Source organism: Geospiza fortis, unplaced genomic scaffold (genome assembly GCF_000277835.1).
Source record: "Geospiza fortis unplaced genomic scaffold, GeoFor_1.0 scaffold1047, whole genome shotgun sequence".
NCBI lineage: Eukaryota > Metazoa > Chordata > Aves > Passeriformes > Thraupidae > Geospiza > Geospiza fortis.
In genome coordinates, this window is record NW_005054589.1 from 281271 (window position 1) to 308182 (window position 26912).

The 26912-nt window shown below is 41.4% G+C and overlaps 1 protein-coding gene across 8 annotated transcripts in view; it reads right to left on the reverse strand.

Moving 5' to 3' along the window:
• The window catches only part of LOC102043041 (rap1 GTPase-activating protein 1), a 43902-nt gene that overhangs the window by 13578 nt on the left and 3412 nt on the right, over nucleotides 1-26912 (reverse strand). For 4 of the 8 annotated variants that reach the window (XM_031064423.1, XM_031064418.1, XM_031064420.1 and 1 more), the window contains exons 2-17: nucleotides 22153-22246; nucleotides 21664-21699; nucleotides 16420-16467; nucleotides 15263-15301; nucleotides 14947-15138; nucleotides 9847-9950; nucleotides 8290-8368; nucleotides 7942-7995; nucleotides 7768-7851; nucleotides 7289-7389; nucleotides 6524-6653; nucleotides 6113-6268; nucleotides 3803-3874; nucleotides 3535-3621; nucleotides 2709-2843; nucleotides 1219-1365 (exon numbers count right to left, since the gene is read on the reverse strand). In XM_031064423.1, the coding sequence (XP_030920283.1) occupies nucleotides 1219-1365; nucleotides 2709-2843; nucleotides 3535-3621; nucleotides 3803-3874; nucleotides 6113-6268; nucleotides 6524-6653; nucleotides 7289-7389; nucleotides 7768-7851; nucleotides 7942-7995; nucleotides 8290-8368; nucleotides 9847-9950; nucleotides 14947-15138; nucleotides 15263-15301; nucleotides 16420-16467; nucleotides 21664-21681 (1446 nt within the window). In that variant the 5' untranslated portion in view covers nucleotides 21682-21699; nucleotides 22153-22246. Of the gene's footprint in view, nucleotides 1-19; nucleotides 590-1218; nucleotides 1366-2708; nucleotides 2844-3534; nucleotides 3622-3802; nucleotides 3875-6112; nucleotides 6269-6523; nucleotides 6654-7288; nucleotides 7390-7767; nucleotides 7852-7941; nucleotides 7996-8289; nucleotides 8369-9846; nucleotides 9951-14946; nucleotides 15139-15262; nucleotides 15302-16419; nucleotides 16468-21663; nucleotides 21700-22152; nucleotides 22247-26912 lie in introns of those variants that run through there. The other 4 variants (XR_004082646.1, XR_004082645.1, XM_031064419.1 and 1 more) reach the window with 2 other exon arrangements.

The following is a 26912-nucleotide window of genomic DNA, read 5'->3' on the forward strand; positions in this document are numbered from 1 at the left end:
CTAGAAAAAAGGAAAGCATGACAGAAAGGAGAGGAAAAAGACAGGAAAAGCTGTGGAGTGCTGAAAGCATAGGACAAGAGTTTGCAATGTGGGTCCAGATCCTCTCCTTTACTGCAATACAAGAGCTCAGCTCCACTTGTGCAAGGAGTACTTTCTGTCAGCGAGCAACAGCAGCCAGGGCTCACAAAGGTGGTGTGAGAAAGGGACAGAGTTATAAAGAAACAAAGGCAGAACACAGCCAGTATACAGAGAAACAGGCTTGGGAAGGGAGGTATCCCCATATGGTGAGAGGAGAGGCAGAACCAGAAAGACAAAGAAAACCAGAAGTTAAAGGAGAAAAGGAGGCAGCAAACCCAAGTCATTAGTATGCTATGACTTCGTTGTATTGACATAAAGGATGCATACAACCAAGTAAACTGTCACCAAGAAATCTTCACACTGAAGGGCATCTTCTTGGCTTACTCAGAGATGGGTGGGTTTTTTTGTAGTTTGCCTGTATTGACATCACTAGTGCAGAGACCACAACCAGCTGGATGCACTTTGGCCAAGGTAACCATATTTTCAGTATCAGAAACTGATGGATCCTTTTCTGGAAAGATTTGTGATAGATTTTTAATTTATTGGTCACACATATTTAGTATCCCTATCAAGTAAGAAAGGCTTTGATAGTGACTAGAAATATTCATTCTTCTTCTCACCCCAAACTTTATTAATTCTGCTGTTTGTTCCCAACACGCAAATTCTATTTACAGCAAAACAGCACCTTAAATATCTTGTGCACCTGTTTATATTACAGAAAATAGTCTGTTTGGTGAAATCAAAGAAAATGAAACAGTTCTAGGGTTCTTATGTTCTCAGGTCTTGCCATATGACAATACAGTACCATTCCAGCCAAACCACAGTGCATGCATTTTTTAACACGTGGCACTGTACAGGATCTAATCCAGGATATCAGAGATAGATGTTTGATGCAGAATCATGTTTGGCTTTCTTCTCCCAGTCTGCATCAATCTCAGCTCTAGTTTACACATGAACTGGGGCTAGAGATGGGCACAGACAAAACAGACTGCAACACATGCTGTCACCACTTGTGAAATGGGAGGATACAACAAAAAGATTCACAGTGGGACAAGAGGAATAACTAATAGGGAAAGGAAATGTATGGGTGGTTACAAAGGTATGCCGGGTTCTCTCTTACAGCCCACCCGAATACCTTACCGCAGCAATGGCCTTAGGGCCCTCGGCGACACTCTGGCTGAGGGCAAGGCCAGCTGTAGCTGGGCGGCTGGGCAGGGTGGCTGGCTGCTGCTTTCTCATGGATATCCCCATGGTATCCAGGCTCTGGCTGCGGCCTCTGATCACCCGCTGAACAGGAGGGAGGCAGGGAAACAGACAAACACAGATATACACATATAGACATGCACACGGTAGGGTAGTGTGAGAAGCACCACAGATTGAGTGGGAAGTTGTGACAGACTGACACCAGAACCACACAGATCCTAACTCTGAGAAGGCAGCACCTTAGATTGGTCCTAGCTGATTCATGGAGCTCTGGGAAGAGCTCTTCATGAAATGTATTTTCTAGTTTCACTTCCCTTCTGCTATTGCAATGAATAGAGGTTTCCTACCAGTATCCCAGCACAATGGATTAAACAGCATCACCTGGAGCAGTCCTATCCAGTACAGGCTATAAAACACAGTCAAACTCCTGTTCGAGGCTGTAAGGTTCAGTATCATAAGAACTTGAGTTCTGGTTTCAATGGGAAAGCAGCCATATCAAAATCTGCAGCACTTAAAAAAGCCATTTTCTGACTTAACTCAGCCTTTTCCAGCCATTTATAAATATCATCTGTGTACATGATGTGCAAATCCCAGCATCTGCCAGAAGGCATAAAAGGACATTTTGGGAAAATTAGTGTAAGACATGGATGGGTTAAAATTCATGGTTAGCAGCAAAGGCAGTTTGTATGTAAAAAAATAATCCTCACCAAAGCATCCAAATAATCCTGACCAAAGCTACGCACACAGCTACCAAACCTATTTGTGAACACGTTAGTATTACAGACTTTAGCAATTCTAATTGACCCATCATATAAAGCCATAAAGTCATCTGAAGAAATGCTGTTTTTAACACCTCTCTTTCCAGAGAGATAACATTATATAAATGAAGTGGCAAGGCACTTCCCATGTTAAGTGGGAATGGGCAAGTAGAGAGAATAGGAAAGCAATAAAGATTCTCTCTGTATAACCAGTTCAAAACTCAGTTTGCCCATTCATACAAAACCTTTGCTTTCTCATATCAATTATCTTCATCACTTCTGAAAGAAAGTTCTGTCAGCTGGTTTATTTTTAAAAAATCAACAATAAAAACGCCCTAACATGCCATCTGGCTTTTAGAGGGTAAGGAAAGCACCGCGGTTTTTCTAGACAGTACATTCAGAGATAAGTTAGAAACTTCTGCAGTGACTCCTGCAATTATTTCAGTTATAATGAAAATGAATTGAAAGACATCTGCTGTAGGAACAGGACCTGAAAGCCCCTTGCTCCTAGTTACTACAATTCCTCTTAAAAACACTGACTCCTTCTTCTGTAAGTCATGGAATAACATCACATCTGACACTTGACACCAGCACAAAGCATTAAGAGTTTGGCTTCTAAGGACCAGTATGGAATTCTAGACCACACTAGAGGTTTGTAGAAAGGCTCACCTTGAAGTTCTCGAGGAAGCCCCCACTGCCATTCTCTATCTTGTCATCCTCCCCTACAGGTAATCCCATCATGCTGCGGCTGCGAAGCTGCAGCTCCTCAAAAAGGCTCTCCAAGAGTGCACTCCGTGTTCTTTCCTGCATCAACATTGGGAATCAGAACAGCTTTTATTGAGAGTGGAGAGATTTTTTTTCCTGTTTTTTCAATGTCTTACATCAATGTCTTCTTAAAAAAAACCCCAACAAGCAAACAAAAAACGCCAAAAGACCAACAATGCCAACAACAAAACCCCATGAAAATCACTTTAAACAGTATGAAGTGGTTTTAACTGCATAGTTACAGAATATATTGCAGTAACACCCAGACCCTTCAAGCTCTGTCTAAAGCAAATCATAAAGGACACTTCTTTACAGCTGATGAAATCGAGACATGTTTTTTTCTAGATCAGGCAACAGCAGAGTCTGGAACAGAATTTTGGTACCTTAAACCAAAAATCAGTGATATCAGCATGCATCCTGTAGCATAATACTGAATTTCAGCTAATACAGAATTTCTTCCAGCAAAATATATGTATCACATTCCCATCCTTACTCGAGGATGAGATTTTTATATTAAAGTGTACCTGTCCATATTGTATCATACCTGCTAAGAAATATGAAGAAAATATCCCATAACTGAGTATAAAATCACATTTCATCTTCCTTTCTTAAGCAACACAAAACTAGAAGTCAGAAATTTTACTTTATTTTCTTTATCTGATAATAATATATTTATTATATATATATATAAGTATTCTTTTTAATTGAAGCAGGTAGGTAACAGACCCACCTCTAATTTAGCAAATTTCTCAGCTCGATAGCAGCTGTACTCGGCGTTGATGAGCTTGACCAGAAGGAATTCACGAAACTCTGCACTCTACAAGACAAGATGAAGACTAGACTAAACAGGAGATGAAAACACTAGTAAAAATATCCCATTATAAAAGCTCTGCATACTACTCTTTGGACCTCCAAAGTACTCTAGCCAGACTGACAATACCAACTCAGAACACAACTGTGTGTTCCCTGCCAACTAACACTGGACCAGAGAAACAAACCTTTTTAAATATGGCTGGATTTGGCAGCGGCGGTCCAAAGAAGGGGACATCATCTCGGGCTGTGACTGAAACCTGAAATAATATAAGGAGGAAAAAATGAGTATCAGAACACAAGTGAGACCATCAAACTACTATGATAGATCAGATTCCTCCTAAGTAATTTACTTATAAGAAAGAGATGTAATATAGTGTCATGTGCATCCTTCTGTTCCTGAACTCAGTGGATGGATGTGCTCATTTATCTCTCAGAAACTCAGCCAGCTAGATGTGCACACAGTAAGAGCAGTAAAAAAAGCTGAACTGACTGCTTTTAAAAAAATATGTTAAATAATAACTAGTACAACCAGTACATTTAGGAACAAAAAAATGCTCCTATTCAGCCCACAAGATTAACATCCACTAAAGAACCTTTGTCAGTGTGGTTGTCCTGACCTATTTTTTTTTTTTTTACAGAGAATCCTTGGTGGAGACATGCTGCACACTGAAGGGAGTATCTCAGTGCCTCTGGCTCTGGGAGTCACAGGTGGTAAACATGCAAATGCATTTTCCCAGTAAGAGATAGGTTTCATTTGTTTTATTTTTAGCATGCTCCCACCTGACATACCAATGTCTAAAGAAGTAACTGTGATGCAGTCCAGTTTTTACATGGTCACTTGTTTCTTCACAGCACTTACCCATAATTATATGTAGCTATCTTACCAAATACATACAGTACTTCACAATATTTCACAGGGTTTTTTTATGTTTGAGATGAAACAAGACCATTATTTGTCCTTTCATACAAGAGGGAATAATGTCCTAACAACCACAACTGCCAAAACAACAAATAAATGTCACAGAGACACTGAGAGGTGTCAGTTTAATGAGAGGAAGAAGGAAATGGGCTCTGGATTTAATTAAGACTTCTCACATTTTAGGCCACCTCCCCTAATTACAAAGCCTCCATCTCTCTCCTAATAGATATCTACCAGTTAAAATCCTGCTTTGCATTTTTAGTTTTCTGATTGCAAAAATTGATTCTGTGAAATAAATTCCATTAATACTCCAATTTAACAGGATGCACTAAAGCTTAAGTAAATGGAACAAGGGATGGCAAAGAAATCTTTCAAATGGCAGTCTTTTGTGTACTACAATGCTCTCAAGGCAGCACCAGTTAAAGCCCCTTTAGAAAACCCTTTACAGAAAACTCTGCATTGGCTCTAGGGTGATTATTGGGATGATTTCTTCTTTATGGAATGAAGCAGCCCTATTACACTAACAACAACAAATAAAAAAAGGTACTGCAGACAGGCAAAGATGAAAACAATGGCATGAAGACACATAACGAATACCAAGTTTTCCAAGCTCTTTCCTTGTCATTAAGAAGTCAAGTGAATTTTTGTGCCCTACAAAACAGAGAGCAAGAGGAGAACTGAAACCCCAGCTGGTTTGTAGTGAAAGCCTTGCTGCCCAAAGCACAGGGAACAAGGGAAGGTGGCAGGTCCACCACCAACATCCTCTTGGTGGAAGAGGGGATGGGGATACTGTCCTAATTATGATATTCTTGGTGTTCCTGTAGACCTCCAAGGCATAAGGACTCATCATCACCATATCAAAATCCCTATATAATACAACACATGCCACTTGGGATTAAAATGTTTCTACAATTGAAAATCCATCACAAACCCAAGTTTCTTTATATTTTCTGCTCTCTCAGCATCACTGAAAGTTGAACATAAAATTATACAGATATCCATATAGAGTTATGTCAGAGAGAGAACGAGCTGTGTCCAAAGGCCACAGATAATTAATTTGGGCTCTAGCAGGGATTCTTTCAGCTGGAAGGCCCTAACAGGTAACACATGCCTGCCGGATGGGCATCAGCTCTGGGATCCCCAAAAGCAGGTGTAGCTGGCTTGGATTCCATAGTCAGGTCAAGCAGCTGTATCTGACCTGCAGCCTCAGGCAGTGCAAGTTGCAAGCACTGTGCTGTGCAGCACGGGCAATGCAGACATGAATTTTACCTGACTTACACAATGTAAGCGAGACAACCCCCAAAGTGCAATCAATTATGGCTCGGGCTCTGCGATATAAACAAAATATTTTACCTGAATTCTTTCTGCTTCAATTCCAAAGTTTTAAGCTTCACAAATTAACCAGCTACTTAGAAAAGCATACAACTTAACAATAAAACAACTCAGCTTTCAGGTATAGACACTCAAGAAATCAGGATGACATCTGGCTGAATCTGCACCTCTCCCAAAGGCCCAAGAACCCGTTTCCACATCAAGGACCAAAATTGGCACAGGCTAATCTATTGATTCTGGTTACCTTGTAGAGAGTGTCCCCAGTGGTGCTATGAGTGAGCTGAACTACCACATAAGCATGAAGGAAATTAGAAGCAATCATATCAGGGACAAAAGGTGTGCTTTCATCCTGGAAAATGATGGCTACAATATCATTCCCAATGTGACGCTTCCGCTGAAGCTGGAGAGGAAAGAAATAATGAAGAGAGAAGGCAGGTGAAAAAGACCAGAACAGTATGATGGGACCTCAAACACCAGCCTGCCTAACATCTCAAAACTATCTGTTCACCAAGCCGCTCATTACTACTTTTGCCATTACTCCAGCCATAATTCCCAACACTATACAGTCAGTCATTCTCCCCTCCATGCAGTCCTCCTTCAAATAGCCCTTCTCTCCCAGCCACGCTGTTGTAATCCTTACTCCCCCTTCTGATACCTGCTGGGAATCTCCCTCTGTGAAGGGCAGCTTTGTGGACACGTGAAACATTATCTCCTTCCCCCGGAAATTTGTATAGACTGACTCGGTGCCTGTTTGACCTCTGGTAACATCCAAGCCTCCCCGGAACCTGAGCAAATCCACACCACACCACAGGTCAGGCAGTGCAGGAATGAGAGAGCAGAGAGAAGACAGACAGTATCAGTAACAGTACTACATCAGGACTATCAAAAGTGATTTTTAGGAAATCAATGATAGTGAGGCACCAAGTCTTCCCCAAACCAATGCAATGACTCAAGCTGCACCATGTTTGTGCTGGTGAACATACCAGCTTGTGTAAAAGCCATGAAGTTAAAGCAGGGATCCTCAAAGTAGCTACCTTCTTTGGCATTCCTCTGAGAAACACACTCTGTATGTTAGAACTACAGAAGGGATGGGATGCCTCACAGAAAGAGCCTGAAACCATACTGCCCCATACCACTATGAAACAAACTTGTATTTGCACTGCCACGTAAAATTATTCTTTGCTGATGCTGCGGGTCAGATTGAGATATCGGAGACCTTTAAATAAAAATACCAGCAGAGACCTAAGCTCCAACTAGTTCCCAGACATGATGGCTGACAAAAGTATCTGGGGCTTCTTCACCTGCACTGGGATTCAGAAGACACAGCACTTCTCTGGAAGCTGGGCTGTAACAGTCACAGCCTCTGAACACATGATGTTCCCTAACTCAATCTGGCTTTCCAGCTCCCCTGTGTACGCACCCACGGAAATCCTGCAGCTGAATCTTGTCACCAAGGAAATCCAGGAACTCCAGGAAACCCTGACTCTCTACTGTGTTACTGAAGACTTCTTCTTCAGTTGTCTACAGAAGGAAAGCAGAAGTAGTAAGAAGCACAAGGAGTACAAAGAACGGGCAGTAATTTCTACAGACAGTTCAACCAACAAACATCTCTGCTTGAATATATTTCTGATCTGAGCCCCCCATGGTGCTGGGGTCCTGTGCCTCAGCTCCAAGCTGCCATGAGGGTTAGAGTTAGGATTCAGAGATTCACAAAGCCTATACTGCCAGAGACATTGCAGCTGGAAGAGGCATGCCAAGGGAACCACGGCACTGCACAAACACTGCTGCCTCCATGCCATTGCTTCTGGACAGTGTAGACCTTGCTACTACATCCTTTAAGCTAAGAAAACTGATTCTTTTCATTTTGCCCCAAGTACCATGGGATCTGATGGGTCTTACCTGTCCAGGTTTTTGGTAGATGACCCCAAATTTGAAGTTATTGCTTATGACGTGTTCATCAAATGCAACAATAAGCTGTGAAGCCTGAGGTAATGAAAACAGAAACTGTCACCTGGATGTCATTAGCCAGACCTTGATGGAAAAGTGATATACAGACATATCAGAACACTGTACCTTGGGATAGAGGACAGGAAAGAAGCGTTCAACATTCACATCCTCACACAGTAGCTGTTGAGTGAGAGAGACAGGGAAACAGAAGTGTGATTATCACGTGCCCTGGCTTGTTGCAGGCATGACAGTGTAGGCACTGTATATAATTATCTGTCAGGAGCCCCTTCAGGCAAAAATTCTGAGGTAAAATTAGAAGAGAAAGAAAAGGCAGGAAAATGGAAGGGTAAAAGGGAACTATGTAACAGTTCTATATAACCGGTGAATAGTAGAAAAAGAGGGAAATGGAAGGACAGAGGTGAAAATAACTTGAAGAATGAGGCCTTAAGAAAAATAGGCAAGCATGAATCTCACCTTTGCCATCTGAACAGCATTGGGAAACTCATTCAGACAGGAAATAGGAATTAGATCATGTTTGGTGCCAGTACGAGTCCTGACATAGAACAAAAATGCATTAGAGACTGATGGCTGAAGGAAGACACAAGCAACACTGGATCTTTAAAGAAAGAGTAGCCATTCCTTCAGAGTATTGTTAAAGCAGTTAATTCCAGAGGCTTAATTTCAACCGTGGTGCATAGAATCACTGGAAAAGCAAGATATTTTCACTGCTTACTACCCATCATTTGTTATGGTGACTAGAGGAAGACAAAACAGGAGTCCTTGGCGTCTTTCCTCCTTTGGACTCCTGTCTGCCTTGAAGAAGTATTTTGCTACCCCCCACACCATTTTCTTTCACAGAAATCAAAACACAATTCATGAACACAGAATAGTAAGGGATTCCCATGATCAGCCCTTTCAGAGGGCTTGAAAGATTGTTAAAAAGTCTGTTAGAAACAGCCTAGGAAAGCAAATCTATGCAAAGTAAAGGAGGTAAAAACTGGTGTAGCATTGCTCCAGAAAGCTGACAGAGGAAAGCTGCCTTCCTCTTTGTATGTATATTTAAGGAGAAATATCTTTCTAAGGAAGAAGAAATATTGTGCTGTCAAAAGCCTCTTCTAAGCATTATAAACAAGCTATTGAGCAAAAAGTACTGCATAGAATAAAATATCTTAATAGAGGAATAACTACCCTTTTGTTCTTCCCTGGTCTCTTCTACACAGGAAAACATTCCCAGGCACAGCTCACAAACAGGCTCTCTCTTTATTCCCAGATTATTGCTGCCAGTCTGAAGCATTTTCTGCAGACACTGGAGGAAACCCACCAGTGATTTTGTTGTAGCTGATTCTTACGCAATCATTTTTTCCCCTCAGTCCTGGACAAATCCTTGTCAGAGGCAACTGTACATCACTAGGTTCCAGTATCACTGCCTACAGGGAGCGCATCCAGCCCATAGTGTGCTAAAAAGCTTCTCTGCAGTGGCCTCTCACCCATGCAAGATCCTTCTCTGTTCTTCTTGTAGCTCATCCAGCAGCTCTCACTAGGTAATGTCTCTCTTCATAACCCTAAGGGTTATAGCTTCATAGACTGCCCTGGGAATCTAGGGAATGTTCTAGATCGCCTTCAAGGGAGCCTTAATCTCAAGTACAAAGCCTGGGCTAGGTTGTCCTCCATTAGGGAATGGAAGGACAGCTATTCATATTGGAGGACATCCATATTCTCCTAGAGAGTACTCACATATCTCTAAGTAGACAGAATAAACAGAGAAACTTTCTATTAGAGGGAAGAGCAGGTATTTTCCACACAGGTACTAGAAAGATACACCTGTAAGCACCACACCATTTTCTTTAAGGAAACTGCTGAGAGCAACTCAAGAGCAGAAGGCAAGAAAAAAAGGCTCAAAGGTTTTTTTGCAGTTTCTTTTCTCTCCGGAAGAAAGACATGAAATTCACACCCACATCTATGCAGAGGGAGTGCAAGGTAAGACAAGAGACACAGCACAGCAGCATACTCTTCAATAACAGGCACTGTTACCTCAGCAACAGGCGGAGATTTTCCTGTTTCTCAATCTGTTCATACTTCACAGAAAGTACTAGGTAGCCCAAGGACATGTCACTGGAGTAAAAGTTCTGGTGCTCCTGCAAACAGGAAACCAAAATGCATTATCCCCAACACACTTCCTGGAGAAGCTTTCCAAGTTGTTTTTTTTGCAAACAACCTGTCACTCAAGATTAGCTAATTTTTAATTAAACTAGGAGTAGCATGCTTCCAGATGTGTGTATGTGGTCTTCCAGCCCACTTGATCATCAGTGCATGAGCATATCAGTCAAAGTGTATCCAGTCAGTTCAGTTCCTCCTCACCTGTCCAACATCACAAGGGCGCCAGAGAAGGAATAGTATTAGAACATTCAGCAACAAGTTTTGAAGAAATTGAGTTTCTTGTAAATAAAATTGTATCTTTCATGGACTTTCCCTGCATCCATTCAGGTTCTGCTTGACTAAGCAGTGTCTTCCAGACATTCAACTGGATGTGGTCGTGGAAATGCTCTCTCTAAAGAGCAATGGCAGGATTATGGTGAATGGCTGAACTCCAGTAGTGCTCACATGTCAGGAAGGATAAAGTCAGTAAGTAAAGAGGTTTTGCAGATGAAGACAGGTCTCAGCAGTGCCACTAACACTGCCTGAGCTCTAGTGGAGCGTGCCTGGAACAGTCATGCAGTCAAACAATGAAAGATACTGCAAACATTTTCACAGTCTCTATTTGTAAGTGGCTGTGGCCATACATTTCTCCTGGGTACACCGTCATGTTCCAGTGGCCTAGGTATAGCAATGTATATTTCGTATATTGCTATATCATACATATTGCATATAATCTCTAACCTCAAGAGGTTAAAGCCTTTTGACACAGGATGTGAATGGAAACCTCCATCATAATGAAAATAACATTAAGGCGAAATTATGCAGAAATGCCTTGATCACTCCCACCATCCTAGTAGAAAAGCATCCTCATGCATGACACTGATGTGGGACAGCAAGTTGTATTCAGTTGTACAGTCAAAACTTGCATGATTTGGAATATGTTCTGTGAAAGGAATACTCCAGGCACAATAAATTAGTGAAGAACTCAGTGGGAGCCAAGTGTAATTTGATAAAAAATGGTTGCTAGTCTGTCAGTTCCTTCCTCAGTCTTTTGCCTAGAATATATAGAATATATACATGCCTAGGAGTATGCCTAGGAGGTCTGCTCTGGCTCTGATGGATTAAAACCTCTCTCAAAACACTGGTAAGATTGTCTTTTGCCATCTAAAAGCAAAAGTCATAGTTTGTATGACTTTTTTGTATAAGTCATAGTTCTGACTCACTGTCAGAAATAAAGATATATCTAGTGAAATACTCTGATATCTGCGTGGACACAGCCAACTTGAAGTTAACAGACATAAACCAATCCTCTCTTTGAAACAAAAAACAGGAATAAGTAAGACTACAGTCACTACCCTAAACCAAAATGTGATGATGTAGCTATCTAACTATTTTAAGTATTAAAGATGTTATTGTCCTCACCTTCTCTTTGAGACAGAAAACACCCAACACCCAGAACTGCCCTGATATTGGGCAAAAGGTTCCATGGCTGATCAAACAAGGCAGTCTGAAAAAGGTAAGGTCTAAGAGCAGTCAAGAAGCAAACAGAATAATATGGCCTCTAGCTGCAGTGTTCAAATCACAGAAGTCCACTGTGACCTGTCACACTGGTCAGTGACCATACATGGGAAAAAAAGCTAAAATCAAAGGAAGCCACACAGGACAGTTAATTTTTCCTGACCATGAGTTTCAGGATACTAATGGAGTTTTGGGATGTGAACAAGAATCAGGTGCGGTAAGTCACTGTGACCAAGGGCAGAAAGACAGAGTAGTTGAGGAACAGACAGATTCAAGGAGCAAAGCAAAACTATGTTCCATGGTCAGTTGAAGTCTAGAATCAAAATCCTTAAACCAAAGAAATCAAATGCCAGGCTGGACGGCCAAGACAGCCTGTTAAGGAAAAAGATGGCATAATGCCAACAAAAATCAGAACTAGAAGGCAAAGCAAGGAAGAGGAGACAAAGCCTGAGGTTAGCTGTGGCTAAAGCAACACTGTGTTGCAAAGACCAGAAATTAAGATGCCTGTTGATGAGACTTCCAAGTCAGACCCCAGCAGATCCGATACGGGGAGATCTCAATTGCTTTGGAGACTGGGCCATCAGCTCTGCAGCTGACATAGCCAGGCTGAGCTGCACAAATGGGTGAAGTCCTCACAGGGGAATGGGTACCAGAATTAGTGGAGATCTTAAGACAATTGAATTTTTGTAAAAGCCACTCTGGCTATGTAGCTTGATCCTGAATGTAAGCCTGAGATCTGAGATCTGAGCAATCATACAGATGAATAAACCTATAATTTACTCCTTAGGATTTTCCTTCTCTGTAAAAACACATAGGCAACATACATCAGATTCATATTCCTTCAGTGGACAGCAGCCTTTATTGTTAGCTGTCCTGAAGTTAGAGATGAACCATCAAAAGGCTTTGCAGTTGATACTGAAGATTGCAAGCCAGTGATGACAAGATACCCTGGAGCTAAGATGACCTATGTATTAAGCACAAATTTGTTCAGCCACAGAAGCAGTTTCTGTAACATTTAATACAGTCTGAAAGGTAGTTCTGGATTTCAAATAGATGTCTCTAAAAACAATTAAGTATCTTCCATGGGCCAAGGGAAAAGACTAACAGAAAACACAAGGAATGCTGACAGTTTGCCGAAGAAGTTATAAAGCTACAAAGACATCTGCCATCTGCAGCAACTTTAACCAGCACAAAGAAAGAACAGCATAAAGGAGAAAGACATGATTACATATGAATGCATAGTAAGAAAGCTCCTTCCTCAGCACTGAGAGCTTCAAGTGCTTGAGAAACTGGACCCTAAGTTTATTTGACTGGCAGTTACAATGCACACCCTTATTAAATCCTTCCTGGCTTCAGGCTATTTCTCTTTATTACAGCCTTGAAAAACAACATAGACATCAAATTATTCCCGCAGTATAAGACATAAGATTTTACATCCTTTATCCTAAATGGTTAATAAATCTTACTGTGTAATTGTCATATAAAATACAGATCATGAGGCAAGGAAAAGGAACTGAGCTATGGCCTGAATGTTCTAGCAATTTTTTGGTGGTTGTTTTATAGGGTCTGCTGTAAGATATTCTGTAAAAAGTATCACAGAATTGTTCAAGTTTGAGCAATCTACATACACACATCCACAACACAGACATGCACATTAAGTTTGTAGTACCACACAATACTTTGATCTCCTGCCTTGCTTAAAGGATATTACCTAAACCACTGGCTATGCCTCTCCCATCATGTGATGCTTTCAGATTCTTCTTCAGCTAAGAACTGTTTGCTGTGATTCAAAGCATGAAAGAGACCTTTCCTGACATTCTTGAAATAACCTTCCCATGTTACCAACACGAAAAAGATCCAACATAGCATCAAAATCACTGCTAACTTTTCACTGAAGAAATACTCTTCTAGTGGAAAAGCTCTGAGCTCTCTCCTTAACTAAGTTTTTAAACCATGGGGGAAGTTTTCTAGCCATGGGTAGAGTTTCCAGGGACACAAGACTCCTGTTCACCTTGATGCTTTCTGACACTGGCTTGCTCAAAAACTTGCATGTTTAACTGAACATGGACACACATTCGTGTCAGTTAAGGCAAAGAATAAAACACTGGACACCAGAAAAGGAAGACTATAGGAGAGAGTTTTTCTGTAGTACAGAGGCACTAGTAGTTGGGCACTTGGCAAATGCAAAGCTCCACAACAGAGGAAGTCTTGGATCTCACTTGGAAGGAACAATAATGATATGGCATTGCTTGAGAGGAGTCTGGACAAGAAAAGCCCCAGAGGCCGCTTCCAACCTCAACTGTTTTGTAATATCAAGTCAGCAGTGAATCCTACAATTGGACTGAAAAAATCATACCCAAATTTGCCTCTTGTTCTGTCTGGCTCTGGAAGCCTTCAAGCACAACCCTAAATTTACCATGACAGAAAAATAATTACAGTTGGCATACTGAAAGCTTCCAGGTTACAGGATAAATGTCCATTAACAGATTGCACAGCAGATCTGTTAGTCTTGAGGGGAAGCCTCCAGGAAGGCTTTCTTTTTTCCCCTAATTATTTATAAATCATATTAATATAATCTTCCACTGTTGTGGAACAAGATTCACTACAGAAGATCACTCTGACAAGAATAACTACTGCAGAACAGGTCCCCAGCACTGTGCAAAGCACCACCTATTCCTGGTTTTGAACTTATTTAGCAGTCACTGAGGGAGATCACTGAATAAGATGCAGTGTGAGTATACTTGTCAAGCTTTCTTATCTCCTGATGCCATGAACCAAATCTCAAAAAACATCATGGGCTTTTCTAACTTGTTCTTTATGGCTAATATCATCCTGAGATTCAGTCTGGTAATCAGCCAATTCTCTAAACAGGCCCACCCAGATGGACTTTAATGATTGGCCAGCTAACATTCACTTTATCAGGCCTTACTCTGCTTCCCTATGTGTCAAACTGGAATTTTTAAATTCATGGAACATTTAGCACCAAACTCACTTATACCAACAACTATAAAACACATGGTGTGGTTTCATCACATGCATTCTGTAATGACCATATACTGAGGGAAATGGACTGTTCTGCCTCCTGCTGAGGAGCTTGCACTGTCAGTGCTGAAGTCCCCTCTAAAAATAATGCCATTTCCACTTCCAATACTATTACACTTTCGTCCACTTGTTATCCCAAGGTTGGTATCTGTATAGGAGCCTCAAAAGACCTTCTTAACTAAACAAAAGCATTTCCCATGCAAATCTTTCTATTAATGCATAAGATGATGCACACTTCACAAGGGGACACAACTAATTGGAAACACTACAGACCATATCTTAGTATGTACCTCATTTACATCAGTTCAAGGCATCATAAGGAACTGAAATGCAGCAGCAGCAGTGCAGACATTTTTAAGTCCACCAAAAAAAGCCTGAGAAATATTTCAGTCTTGTGGCTGGGTGGGCAAAGAAGGCTCTGAAGGTCACCCTTACCTTTCCCAGAAAATGTTTGCGGTACAGCTTGGCTGTAGGGTCACTTTCCAGTTTCACTTTACCACTCCAGGAAAAGGGTACATCAGACAGAGTTGGACTCAAGCTGGAGAGGTTGTGGCTGGTCCCTTCAATCCAGTAGCCCCCAAACTGGGGTAGGATAATGAGAGGATATGGCCACCCTTTCTGTAATACCTGGATTTTTCAGAAGGACAGAAAGCATTAAAGCAGACAGGTCTGTAAGCTGGAAAGCTAGTAAGCTGAAAAACCAATGAAGTCCAAGGACAAACAGAGAGAGGAGAGAGCAGTACTAACTCACCTCATGGATGCTGGGATAAGGAATATACTCCTCTTCTGTCTGAAATCAGAACAGGCCATCAGCAAAAACATGTGACATCTTAAAAGTTGTTATGTTCTCATGACTGTGCAAACTGTGCCCTCAGCTTCTACTCTGCCCTAGGTCATCCTTAGAGTTTCACTTCAGGATTTAAGGTTAGGCTCCATTTCCAAGGTCTCAGCATTATAATAAAGAACTCTGTGAACAATAAATGTAGGAGTCAGATCCTACCCACCCTCCTCCTCCAAACTACAGGGAATACAGGCATGCAAAATGAGGAAGTACCCAAACTATAGGCAAACTTGATGTGGTTAGGAGTGGCAGCGTCTCTCCTTTCCTTCCACACAGTGTTAGACAGCTGCTGTCCTTCTGCTGACAGGGATGACAGGAGGAATGGTAGAAAAAGTGCTGTTATTTGCAGTCAGATTGAGGCTGTGTCATCTCCACGGCTGCTCCGTGGTATGCATCTGAGCAATGCCAAGGTGTGACTCAGAGAACAGAAGCAGTAACTGAGCCAATTTATGCCAGTTGGATGCCCCCTCCATCACCACAAAGAGCACTGACCATCTCTGTCAGAGTAAAGCTGTATCAATTCTGGATGTGGTTACTTTAGAGGTCATCCCAAGATAAAAGTCAAGGTCAGGTTTGATTTTAAGGTTAATAGGCCTGAGCTGAGACTGAAGAAGTAGAGTTTAATCCTCAACTTGAGGATTTAAAGATAGGAATCTGTTCTTACTGCTTTAATATTGGCAAAACGGATCAACTTTCTAGTAGCATCTCTGAGTCATCAAGCAGATTACTGAAATAAATACTATGTGGTTTCATAAATATTATTACAGCTCTTAAATTGAATAAATTTAAGAAATTACTTAGTCAAAACTAACACTTTTAATAACAATAAACTCTTATTGGAGCCACTTAAATTAGGAAAAGGGAAAAGTTAATTCTATTTCAGCTACATAGTTTCATTCTCTTGTGGAGCAACTAGGAAAAAAAAAAGAAAATAAGAAAGTCAAGCGTGTGTTTTTGGGATGTTTGCAGACTCCCTGTTCATTCCAGCATGAAAGTACACTGCAAGCCAGGTCAGTAATTATCTGCCATTCTCAGCAATTTAGGAGGCAACAACAACTCGGCCTGACCTTGAGAGGAGCTGGAAGGGAACATCTTTGTTCATCCAGACGACTCCCCTGGAAACATAAAGGCACAGACAGTGAATCCTGTATTTCAGCATGTCTGTTTCACTTACCCTCTGTGTCCTTCTCCATATCCTCAATATGCATATTTTATCCCTCTATAAAATCTGCCATTTTAAGCAATTTTGGAATATTGGAATAAAAAGGAAAAGTAAAGCTAGAACTTGGCCAGTCCACTAATCTGGCATTAAAACTGAAAAACTATCCCCAAGCTTACGCCTCTTAAAAAGCAGACAACTGGCAGATATTAAAAACAACCTTCCAAACTGATTCTCTTACTTGATTCTCTGATCTGTTCTAGCTACCTTACTTCCTATCCTAAGCAACAAAAAGAAAAAATGGAATGACTATGAGGTGGACTGAAAAAACAGAGCAAAAGGCTACTGGCTGCCTAGTTTCCTCCTGAATCAGGAGCTGGCATCCAGGCTTGAATCTCCTCCTTAAGGTTATTCTATCCTCTGCCTCCTCACCATGGCAAAGTCGCTCACGTCCACCACACCTCTGCAGCAGAAGCACAGAGGAATAAGACAATTTCAGTGAGGAGAGTCCCAACACAGACTGAGCAGAGGCCCAGACCAGAAGATATGAGGGTCAACAGGCCATAGTCCAAGTGGGCATCACAGACAGAAGTGTAAGAAGCAGAATTGGCATCATCAGATAGGAAGGTGAGAACCAGAATTTAAAATGCAGGTTTCTCTTACACACAGTATATGAGCATTCAACTACTGTCACCTAAGTCTTGTAACTCTCATGCTGGAACATGTTGCTGAGACTACATTTTTATAGACCATCAGTTACTGGCGTGGCTAATCAGGGATTCCAGACAGGATAAGAAGCTCTTGACTTTGTTGTGAAAATAAGCAGGATTGGATTTATAACAGCCATGCCTGTGCACATATTCTACAGTGGAACTAGCTTGTCAAGTAGATTCTGGTAGAAATAGGTAAATCTCAGAGGAGCTCTACAGTGGAGACTTAGAAGGCTCAGGAACAAAAGTTTTGGGCAATGCTCCAGCTGTACAGGGTGCAAAAACTGCTAGCATAGTACCACTAACACTGAGCAACAGCAACCTTACTACTGATGATTCATAATAATCAGGATGCTCTTTGCAGGAGCAACAAAAGGAAAAAAAAAAGGAAAGAAAAAACACAACACATCTACTTCACATAAAAACAAGGTTTTAGGAAAATGAGAAATTTTATTAAAAGAACCTAAGAAGGAGCCATAAAAAAACATAAACCTTCATGAAATCATGAGGAGCCAGACCTTGAGTACACAACAAATGTTTAACAACTTTAAAATACTCTTAGAAACATCAGAAGTAGAACAGCATGGCCACACTCCAGGGTAAGGGAGACTATAGTAGACGCATGAGATCATTCTTCAGAAGTCTGAAGTTGAGTTCAATCACAAAAAGTAGCAGTAACAACAAATTTTAATTGGTTAAACATAGAAACACAGTAAAGTGAGTGAGGAATGATGAGCAGATAACAAAAAACCAAATTATTTTCCTAAGCTCTATTAGAAGAAGCTTCACATGTTGTCTACAGGGTGACACAAGATCAAACTACAAAAGCTGAGTTTAAAGACAGTTACATACCCTCCCCAAAAAAATTGTTTTCCTTTTGTATTTTCAACAATGGAGACTAAACAAATACCAGCTTGGAGACACTCTTCATAGGAAACCTTTAGAATATGTTTTGAATTGTGACATCAGTACACAGCATTGACAAAATGAATAACCAATTACCAGGATGTGGTGAGTTGTGAAATTAAGATGGAACACAGGCTGACAAGTGATCTTTATCTCTTGCAGAAGTAGTTAGTAACCATTTTGCATTTAGGGAAGTTGTAAAGGTGAAAAAGTTGAGTTCATGGAATGTAAGTGCTAAAAAGTGCTTTGTTGATGTGGTCTCGAGTTTCAGTTGTCAACCTACTGAGTTGAGGTTCACAAGGAAGACCAGGTTCTGAAACAGGGATTTGGAAAAGAGACAGAAAGTCCTGTCACTACCAGAAAGTCCTGGGTACTGTCAAAACAGGGCTGAGGCACGATGGACACACAGATGCAAAACAGCCACAGACTTCTGCAACAAACTGGAGGAAGTACTGGGATAGAAATGGAGATTGGGAAACTGCAATCTTCTAATATTTCTCTCTCCTTCCTTGGCATTTTTGGCAGATCTGATATCTGCAAGAATTTTCCAGTTTCAAAGGAGGTCCTGGTAGGAGACCAGTATCTCAGCAAGCCTGAGGGAAAACTTTCTGGGCTGCTGTAAAGGAGCTCTGTATCAGAGCCTCTACAGAGAGCAAAGGAATGTACCAGTACGTTCCATGACTCTGCACTGTTAAGGAAGCTCTTGATAGCCTGGAAGCAGAAGACAAGTTTAAATCTACCAGCCTCTCCTCTAGAGTGAAGCTTAAGGTAAGAATAATGCAACCCTGGGCTGTAAAGTCCAAAGTTTTATTTTAAAGGGTAACCAGGACCACAGGAAACATGCAGCATAAGTTGTTGAAGCATCAGAGCATGGGCAGAACAACTGCTTGATGATCACTGTCATTCTTCAAAATGGAGAGGAATAAGCTGCAGCAGTCTCAGCCACCCCTTGAGACATCCTTCTGGCTTGATCTGGTTTGGCTTGCAGCACTGCCAGCTTCCCTGGGTAGCTAACTGGAGACAGCATCACTCTGGGAATCTCATATCAGCCTGGGAATCTCATATTCCCAAGGTCTTGCACAGGGTAAACATCTGGCCTGAGCAGGATGAAAGAATGAATGATAGAGAAAAAGGTGTCCAGACCCAGAGTCAGGGTCCAACGTGGCATAACAACGCTATGGTAATACACATATTTTATGGGGAAAGAGCAGTGCTTTGAGGGGACTAGTTCAAAACAGACAACTTGGATACAAAAGGGGACACAGGGAAAAAACCCATGAAAGTACTTGTGAGAAAATAAAACTGAATATGCAGAAATTGTAAGAATACAGAACAGAGGGAGTGAACAAAAGCAGTCAAGTGAAGAGGGACTGGCTATGCAAACATACGAAGACCTGAAATATCTGAGCTTATTGGATGAAATAAAATTTCCTTGTTTTTCAATTGCCTGCACTGCAAAGCAATCAAGGAACAACATGTTACTAAATGTCCTTAAAAGAGTATATACAGCAACTTCACTAGATCTGTAAGCACAGAACAAAGTGGCCAGTAGCCCATTTATTTCCAAGAAATTATTAATAAAATTGAAGAGAAAAACAAAAAGAAAACGAGAAAGAAAAAAAAAAAAGGTAAACTTCTTTCCCAGATCTTGGGATTTATTTCAGTGAAAAAAGAGAGTACAACTTTACCTGTCAATTTAACACACAGAATGTTAAACGGCTATTCTAATTTTCAGCCCAACAATTATATTCCAATCCAATGGTAAAGTATTCAATTATCAATGCTATCCTGAGGCTTTTTTGTTGTTATTTTACAGAAGAAATGTTCAAGTCTCCTGCTTTGGTTTTCACTCACTTTGATTGCTATGGAAAATCCCAGATTTTGTTTACAAGAATGATTCAACAAATGCAAAGGACAGTCACAGTCAAATGTAAGGAAAAGGAAAGCAAAACAAACAAAGAGAATAAAGAATTAGTAAAAATCTAAACAAAGACAATAAATAGTATTAAGGTTTTTTTTTCTTTTGGAAAACACTTAACTTTCAAAAAAATCTGTTATACTGAAACAGCAGTTATTGATTCTCCTAGTGCATCTTAGGTAACAAAACAAGCTTAAATAAAAAAAACCAAACAAACTATAAAGTCTTGATAGTGGGCAGCTAAGAAAACATCATAGATGCAAAATCAGGCAGTCTGCATGCCTTGGAGATTCCCATCAACTCCCTGCTATCTCTCTAACTAAAGAGGTGCAAATCCAGTCAGACCTTCCATATGGTAAACTGAAACACTGACAATCTTAAGCACCAGTCTTCCACTGAGGGACACCTGGTAGGGACTCATCCTTATCCATATTTCAAAAGGCCTGGGAAGGACTGTCACAGCCTTTGAACATGTGCTTGAATTGAAGCAGCACTGCTTGCTCAAGCTTACTTTCCTGCAGTTAAATGAGCCAGGCACACTTACAGAGCTTGCTACTCTAAAGCACTGAGAACACATCCCAAACGCAGTTTGGATGTCAGCGCAGTGGTTGCAGGGTCTGTGTCTGTCTGCATAAAATACATGGATGCATGAATACATGGCACATACACCTTAAGTCCTTCCCTCCCACCCTCCTCGCCAGTCTGCCAAAAAGTACTTCAGCCTATTAACTCTAAATTCAGCATTTTGCTGCTACCTTCCACCTCCTCACCTTTGTAGTCTCACTAAATTCTGACATTTTCCTCATATTCATAATTTGGTCACCCAAATTCCAGAAGAGAAGTTAATTTGTTTTGGTAAGTTTAATTCCTGTACATAATAAAAGGCAGGAGTTATGTGCCATGCTATGTGTTATGTTAGGTCAAGGTTAACCACAGCACTTCAAAGAAGGTGCACCACTCAGGGAAAATACTGGTAACTTGCAAGGATGCTCTGAGAACACATAATCTGAAAAATATGAAGACTTCATTGCTAGGTATTTAACACATATATTACTATGTCTTTATCTGATACGGTAAAAGGGGGAAAAACCATCTCTGCCCTGTTTTAAGTTTATAACAAAATATATGCAGCCAAATGCATGCATTTCTGTGTAAGAATTAAGCCAGAGTCCTCCCTTCTTGCACAAGTTAAAGACAGGACCTACAGCAGTTATTTATTAAACTGTCTGACCTTGCTAAATGCAGTTAGGTTAACATCCCATTAATCACCCGTCATTATATCTGCTACCCAGCAGAACAGAGTTTCCTGAAGAAGATGCCAGAGATAACTTACTGCAACTTTGATTTTCTCTCAGAATCACACTTCTACAAAGAACAGACAGGATTATAATAACCTGTGCCTATTGCTTCCATCATGCTGACATGGAAAAATGAACACAGAAAAATGCTTGTGAAATCCCATTGAAGAGTAAGAGACTCAGCCTAGAAGCCCTAAACATTCTGTAAGCCCCCAATAAAGGATATTGTGAGTGAAGCAACAGGACAAATAGTAGCTGATTATTTGTTTGCTACAAAAAATTAAGAGATTCCAAAGTTTGACAGAATTACTTCTCCTTACCTGCATTTTTTCAATCATCTCAAACAAGTCCACAGTCTGTGAAAAGGAAAAGACAACAGAGAAAAACAATTTGACATTTGCAGAAGCTAACACTATCTTCTGTGGTAACCCAGATATTGAAGGAGCCAACACCTCCTTCCATATTTTGGCAAAGAAACTATTTGCTTGCTGAAGACCTGATGGAATTGTTCTTCCTTAATTGGTAGCATGGAGAATACAACTGGCCAAATTGTCTTCTGCTTGTGTTGCAAAAGCTTGACCTGAAACCTGGTCAGTCACGTATCAGGAATTTCTCTCTTTCAGTGGGTCAGATTGACTTGAGATAGAATGGCATAAGAACTGGTCAAATTAGCAAGTTTAGGATTCTCACAGAAGGAGGCAACTATAGTTGTAAGACATACATGCACACAAGCTTGATTTCGGACAATTCCTCTGCACACATAACTCAAAGCATACGCCAACCCTGAGCCAAACATGGACTGCTTTTACCTTGTTGGGAACAGCAGGAGTGAGGACACATGGAAAGCCTTCAGTGGGAGAGTCTATAACATCACTAAAACCCTGCACTGCCTCCTCAGACCTCCTGCAACAGACAGAGGTGGAAGAGAAAAAAAAAAAGAAAGAAAAAATTAACTCCTAAGAGAATTCAAGACGTCAGTGCTTGCCTGCAGTGCCTCCCTTGCCCTCTGCATACTACTCCTCTCCCCAGGCCATTTCTTGCCTATAAGGAAGCTGTCATTACCTGTGAGAATCCCTGAGGTGGCTGAACTTACCACTTGCCACTTTCAAACATCCTGGATGTAACAGCAAAAATTTTCTGGCTTCTGACTACTCTGTCTCTGCTAACATACAATATTTTCCTCACAACTGTCATGGAAGTGCTGAATGATTTTCCTTTGCCAAGCTCCTCTTCCATCATGGATTTGGAGCAGAATTAAGACACATCTCATAAGAAGCTTTGTAATCAGATCTCAAAACAGAACCATATCAAAAAGGATGAAAGTAGTTCTGAACCATCACTGAAATCAGCACCAATAGGACAGCCCCATTTGCCACAGCCTGGGTATTAATCTCAAAGACAGGAGCATAACAGAGATGGCACTAGAACAGAACTGATAACACCCCGCAGAGATGCAGGCACCGCTTTGTGTTACCACTGCTGGTACAGCAGCATGGAAATTAGGTGAGCTTTTGTATGCACATCTGCTATGGAAAATATATTATTACTATGGTCCCTGCTGGAGCAGCAGTGGGTACAAACATCAGCAGGACTTCACTTGATTTCATAGAAGAGAAAATAAAAAGCAACACAAACACTACACTTCAGTTTAGAAGACATACCTGGCATTGCCCAAGGCACTACAGGCAGCCTCACAGTCAGCTGCACCTCTCCTACTGTTACTTTATAAACATTCCACACCTCTCACTGTTTTTACTAGCAGTCACAACTGGGGTTAAGTCATGGTGAAGGCCACATAGGTGGGGCTGGGAACTAAGCACAGGTTTACAAGACACAGGACTCATCCACTTTGTAATGAAATCATGAATATGATTGTTAGGTGGTCATAGAATCACACAACAGTCTGGGTTGGAAGTGACCTTAAAGATCATCTAATCCCAACCCTCCTCTGACAGATGTCACCTACTACATCAGATTGCTCAGGGCCCCATCCAACCTGGCCTTAAACACTTCTAGGGGTGGGCCACCCACAGCTTCTCTGGGCAACCTGTTCCAGTGCCTTGCTATCCTCTGAGTAAAGAATTTCTTCCTAATATTTAATATAAATCTCTTCTCTTGTAGTTTAAAACCATTCCCCATTGTCCTGTTACTACTTGCCCTGTAAAAAGTCACTCTCCCTTTTAAATAAGCCCCTTCTAAGTACTAGATTCTTCTTTTCTCTATGCTGAACAACCCCAGCTCTCTCAGCCTATATTTGTAGGAGAGGAGCTCCAGCCCTCAGAATATCTTTGTGGCCTCCTCTAGACCTACTCTAGCAGGTTCACATCTCTTGTGCTGTGGACCCCAGAGCTGGATGCAGTATACCACATGTATACTCACAAGAGCAGAGTAGAGAGGGAAAATCACCTCTCAGCCTGCTGGCTACTCCTCTTGTGAGGCAGCCCAGGGTATGTTTGGCTTTCTGGGCTGCAAGCGCACACTGCAGGCTCACGTCCAGCTTTTCCTCTACCAGAACCTCCAAGTCCTTCTGCACGGGGCTGCTCTCAATGAGTTCATCTCCCACCCTGTGCCCATGTCTGGGATTACCCCAAACCAGGTGAAGCACATTGTACTTGGACTTGTTGAACTTCACAAGATTCTCACAGGACCCCCACTCCTCAAGCTTGTCTGGGTCTCTCTGGATGGTCCCTTCTTCTGTTGTGTCAACCACACCCCTCAGCTGTGTGTCATCTGCAAACCTGCTGAGGGCGCACTCAGACCCACTGCCTACATCATTGGTAAAGATATTAAAGATCACCGGTCCCAAGACAGAGCCCGAGAGACACCACTCATCACTGCCCATACAATCATCATACAAGGCATATATAATCCTACAAAGCATATAATAATCCTACAAGGCAATCAAGAATTGCTGTCCTGTAGCTATTAGATGCATGACTGCCACTGCTTCCATGCTAGGAGAGTGGTCATGCAGACCCTTGCTTTAAAAGCAGTAGCTACATTCCTTCTTGTATGGAGGTACGACATATTTCTGTAATCTTGAAACTGCTCTGTCACAAGCTCCAAGAACCCTAATGCTCACCAGTTCTCTGACAATTCACAATTCATTTTAGTGGCCCAATGGCATAATGTAACTTGCATATAGGCTCATCAACACAAAATAACACAATGCTTCCACCCCACAATTTTCTCCTGAAATTCAAATGAGAGAGATCTGTATAATGCATGTAGAAATTAATGCCATAAAATGTCTGTGAGGGAAGATGTAGGAGTTAGTCTTGACAACCTCAAATAAATATTGAAATAGATTGATGACAAATGTATTTTAAATTAATATTAATACTATACTAATACATGCTTTATTTATCATCCTCTTCATTTACTTGAAGAATGTTTGGGATGAGCAAAATTTATGTCCAAGGCAGTACATGAAACATTTTCCCTGTCTCTTAAAAATCTGGAGATTCTTTTCTGTAAGCCCTAAAAAGGCACAAGTTTAATTTGATAAATTCTCTTTTTCAGAAAGAAGTGTAACAATAGAACCTTTTGTGTAACTGGATGTCCTGGGGCTTTGTTTCATGCTAGTGTTTTCTTTGGCATGTCACTGAGGTGAATGCTGAATCATTCAGAGGAGTTAAATACACACCTGCATCATGGAAATCTGGCAACTCCTACATGATCAGCGGGGCCAGTCCTGCCCCTGTCCTCTAACCATAAATTCATCTCAACACTCTGGACTGACTGGAAAACTTCAGGCAGAAACTGTTCTTTACCACTGAATCCTAGCACAGTTCTATTGACCAAATGAGTCCAGTAGATGCCAAAATCACCAGTCTTACTGTACATTCAGGGATGTTCACAATTCTGTAATTATCCCAAATTAGGAATATGCCACAGGCCTTTGAAAATCCAAGAGAATGCCTTAGATTTTACATTATCTTTTATAAAATATCACAAAAAATTGGGGCTATTATAATTATCACTTTGAAGTCCACATTCAATTTCTGGAACTTTGAACTTCTGGAATGAAAAGCACTATACTGTATTATAAAAAGGGAACATACTTCTTTTCAAATTGGAACTTCAAACTCCTTGACCACAGAAAAGAAGAACATCATCCTTCTGAAAAAGGAAAGCAATTGTGCAGATTGGGAGAGGAGTATTTGTGAAAATGTATACTTGCTGAAGCTTTATTCTTAGGAAATGGCAATAAGGGGAAGCAGAGGGCCTAGAAAATGCTGAAGGCTAAATTGGGATTTGCTAGTGACACTAACCAGTACATTAATTTCAAGCAGGCAGTCAAACTAAACCTAGGTACTGCTGATCCACTCATAAATTCCACTCTCAATTCTGAAAAGGAACAAGAAGAACCTTTGAACGTCTCTAAGCCACTACAACTCTGCTCATGCCTTGTATTCCTGTCTTGCAGCATCCTCTGCTATTTCAGTCATAGGATCTCTCCACCCAGCTTTCAAAATCATTGCTATCTGCTGTAGCTGAGCCAGTTCAACAACCAAGTCCATGCAAGTATTTGCTCTAAGATTTGCTCTAACAAATTGGACAGAATTTCATACACCCCTTCATAAATATTCCAGAGCAAATGGGGATTTGTTGCACTCGAAAAGGCAAGTGCCCCAAATCCACAAATAACTGTTTTCCTGAAAGTTCACAGGGAAGCAGGTGTATAGCTGTTGTAAATACTTCTGCTCATCTGGAAGCCTTCCAATAGGAGAAACACCACAGTGTGATTTGCAGCTATCTATGGAACAACAGTCAGTATAATAACTGGTGTCCCAGCCTGATAAGAGTTTCTTGCAGGGAGACACTAATATGTTTTTAAATCCCTCACTAGAAGGGACAGGCAATTCAGAAGAACTGAAAGTAATGTGAGACAAGAACAGGCCTGAAATGCTCATAAGGAAAACTCTGGACAACCACTTCTCTTGAGTAACAGCTTCTGCCATTTCACTCCCTTATTTCTGCCTTAGAGAGGTGCATTTGCTTTAGCACATACAATTGTCAGCTATTCGGTGGAGACAGCTGAAAACATGACACGAATAGCCCTACTCTCAGAACACCCGTACAGCTTTGAAAATTGCTTACACACGGATTCCTAGAGCTCAAGAGAAGGAGTTACTGAAGCAGAACTAGGAAAAGGAAGCCACCACTAGATTTGAGAGGCAGTTTGCTCTCAGCTGGTCACAAACTTTCTGCCCACAGACTCTGCAAGGAACCTCTCTCCCACCCGTGCTCCCCTCTGGCTGCCGGGCAGCTCCCGTGGAGGGCACCGCTCCCACTCGTGGGCAGCCCGTGCTCAGGACTCCGTGCACGCACAAAGACGTGGGCAGGGTACCGGGAGGGCCCGGAGAACCCTCCCCTCCAGCTCTCCTTGCGGGGCAGGTGAAAGGAGAACTCCAGGGGGAAATTAATCTTGCCATCCAACCCGCACTCTCATCTCCTCAGAAGTCCCAACAGGAGAGGTTCCCCCCTCCCCGGGCAGCAGGAGAAAGCCTGCCGAGCCTCCCTCTTTCCTTCCAGGGAGAGGGGCACCCGCTGCCGCCCCACGGCC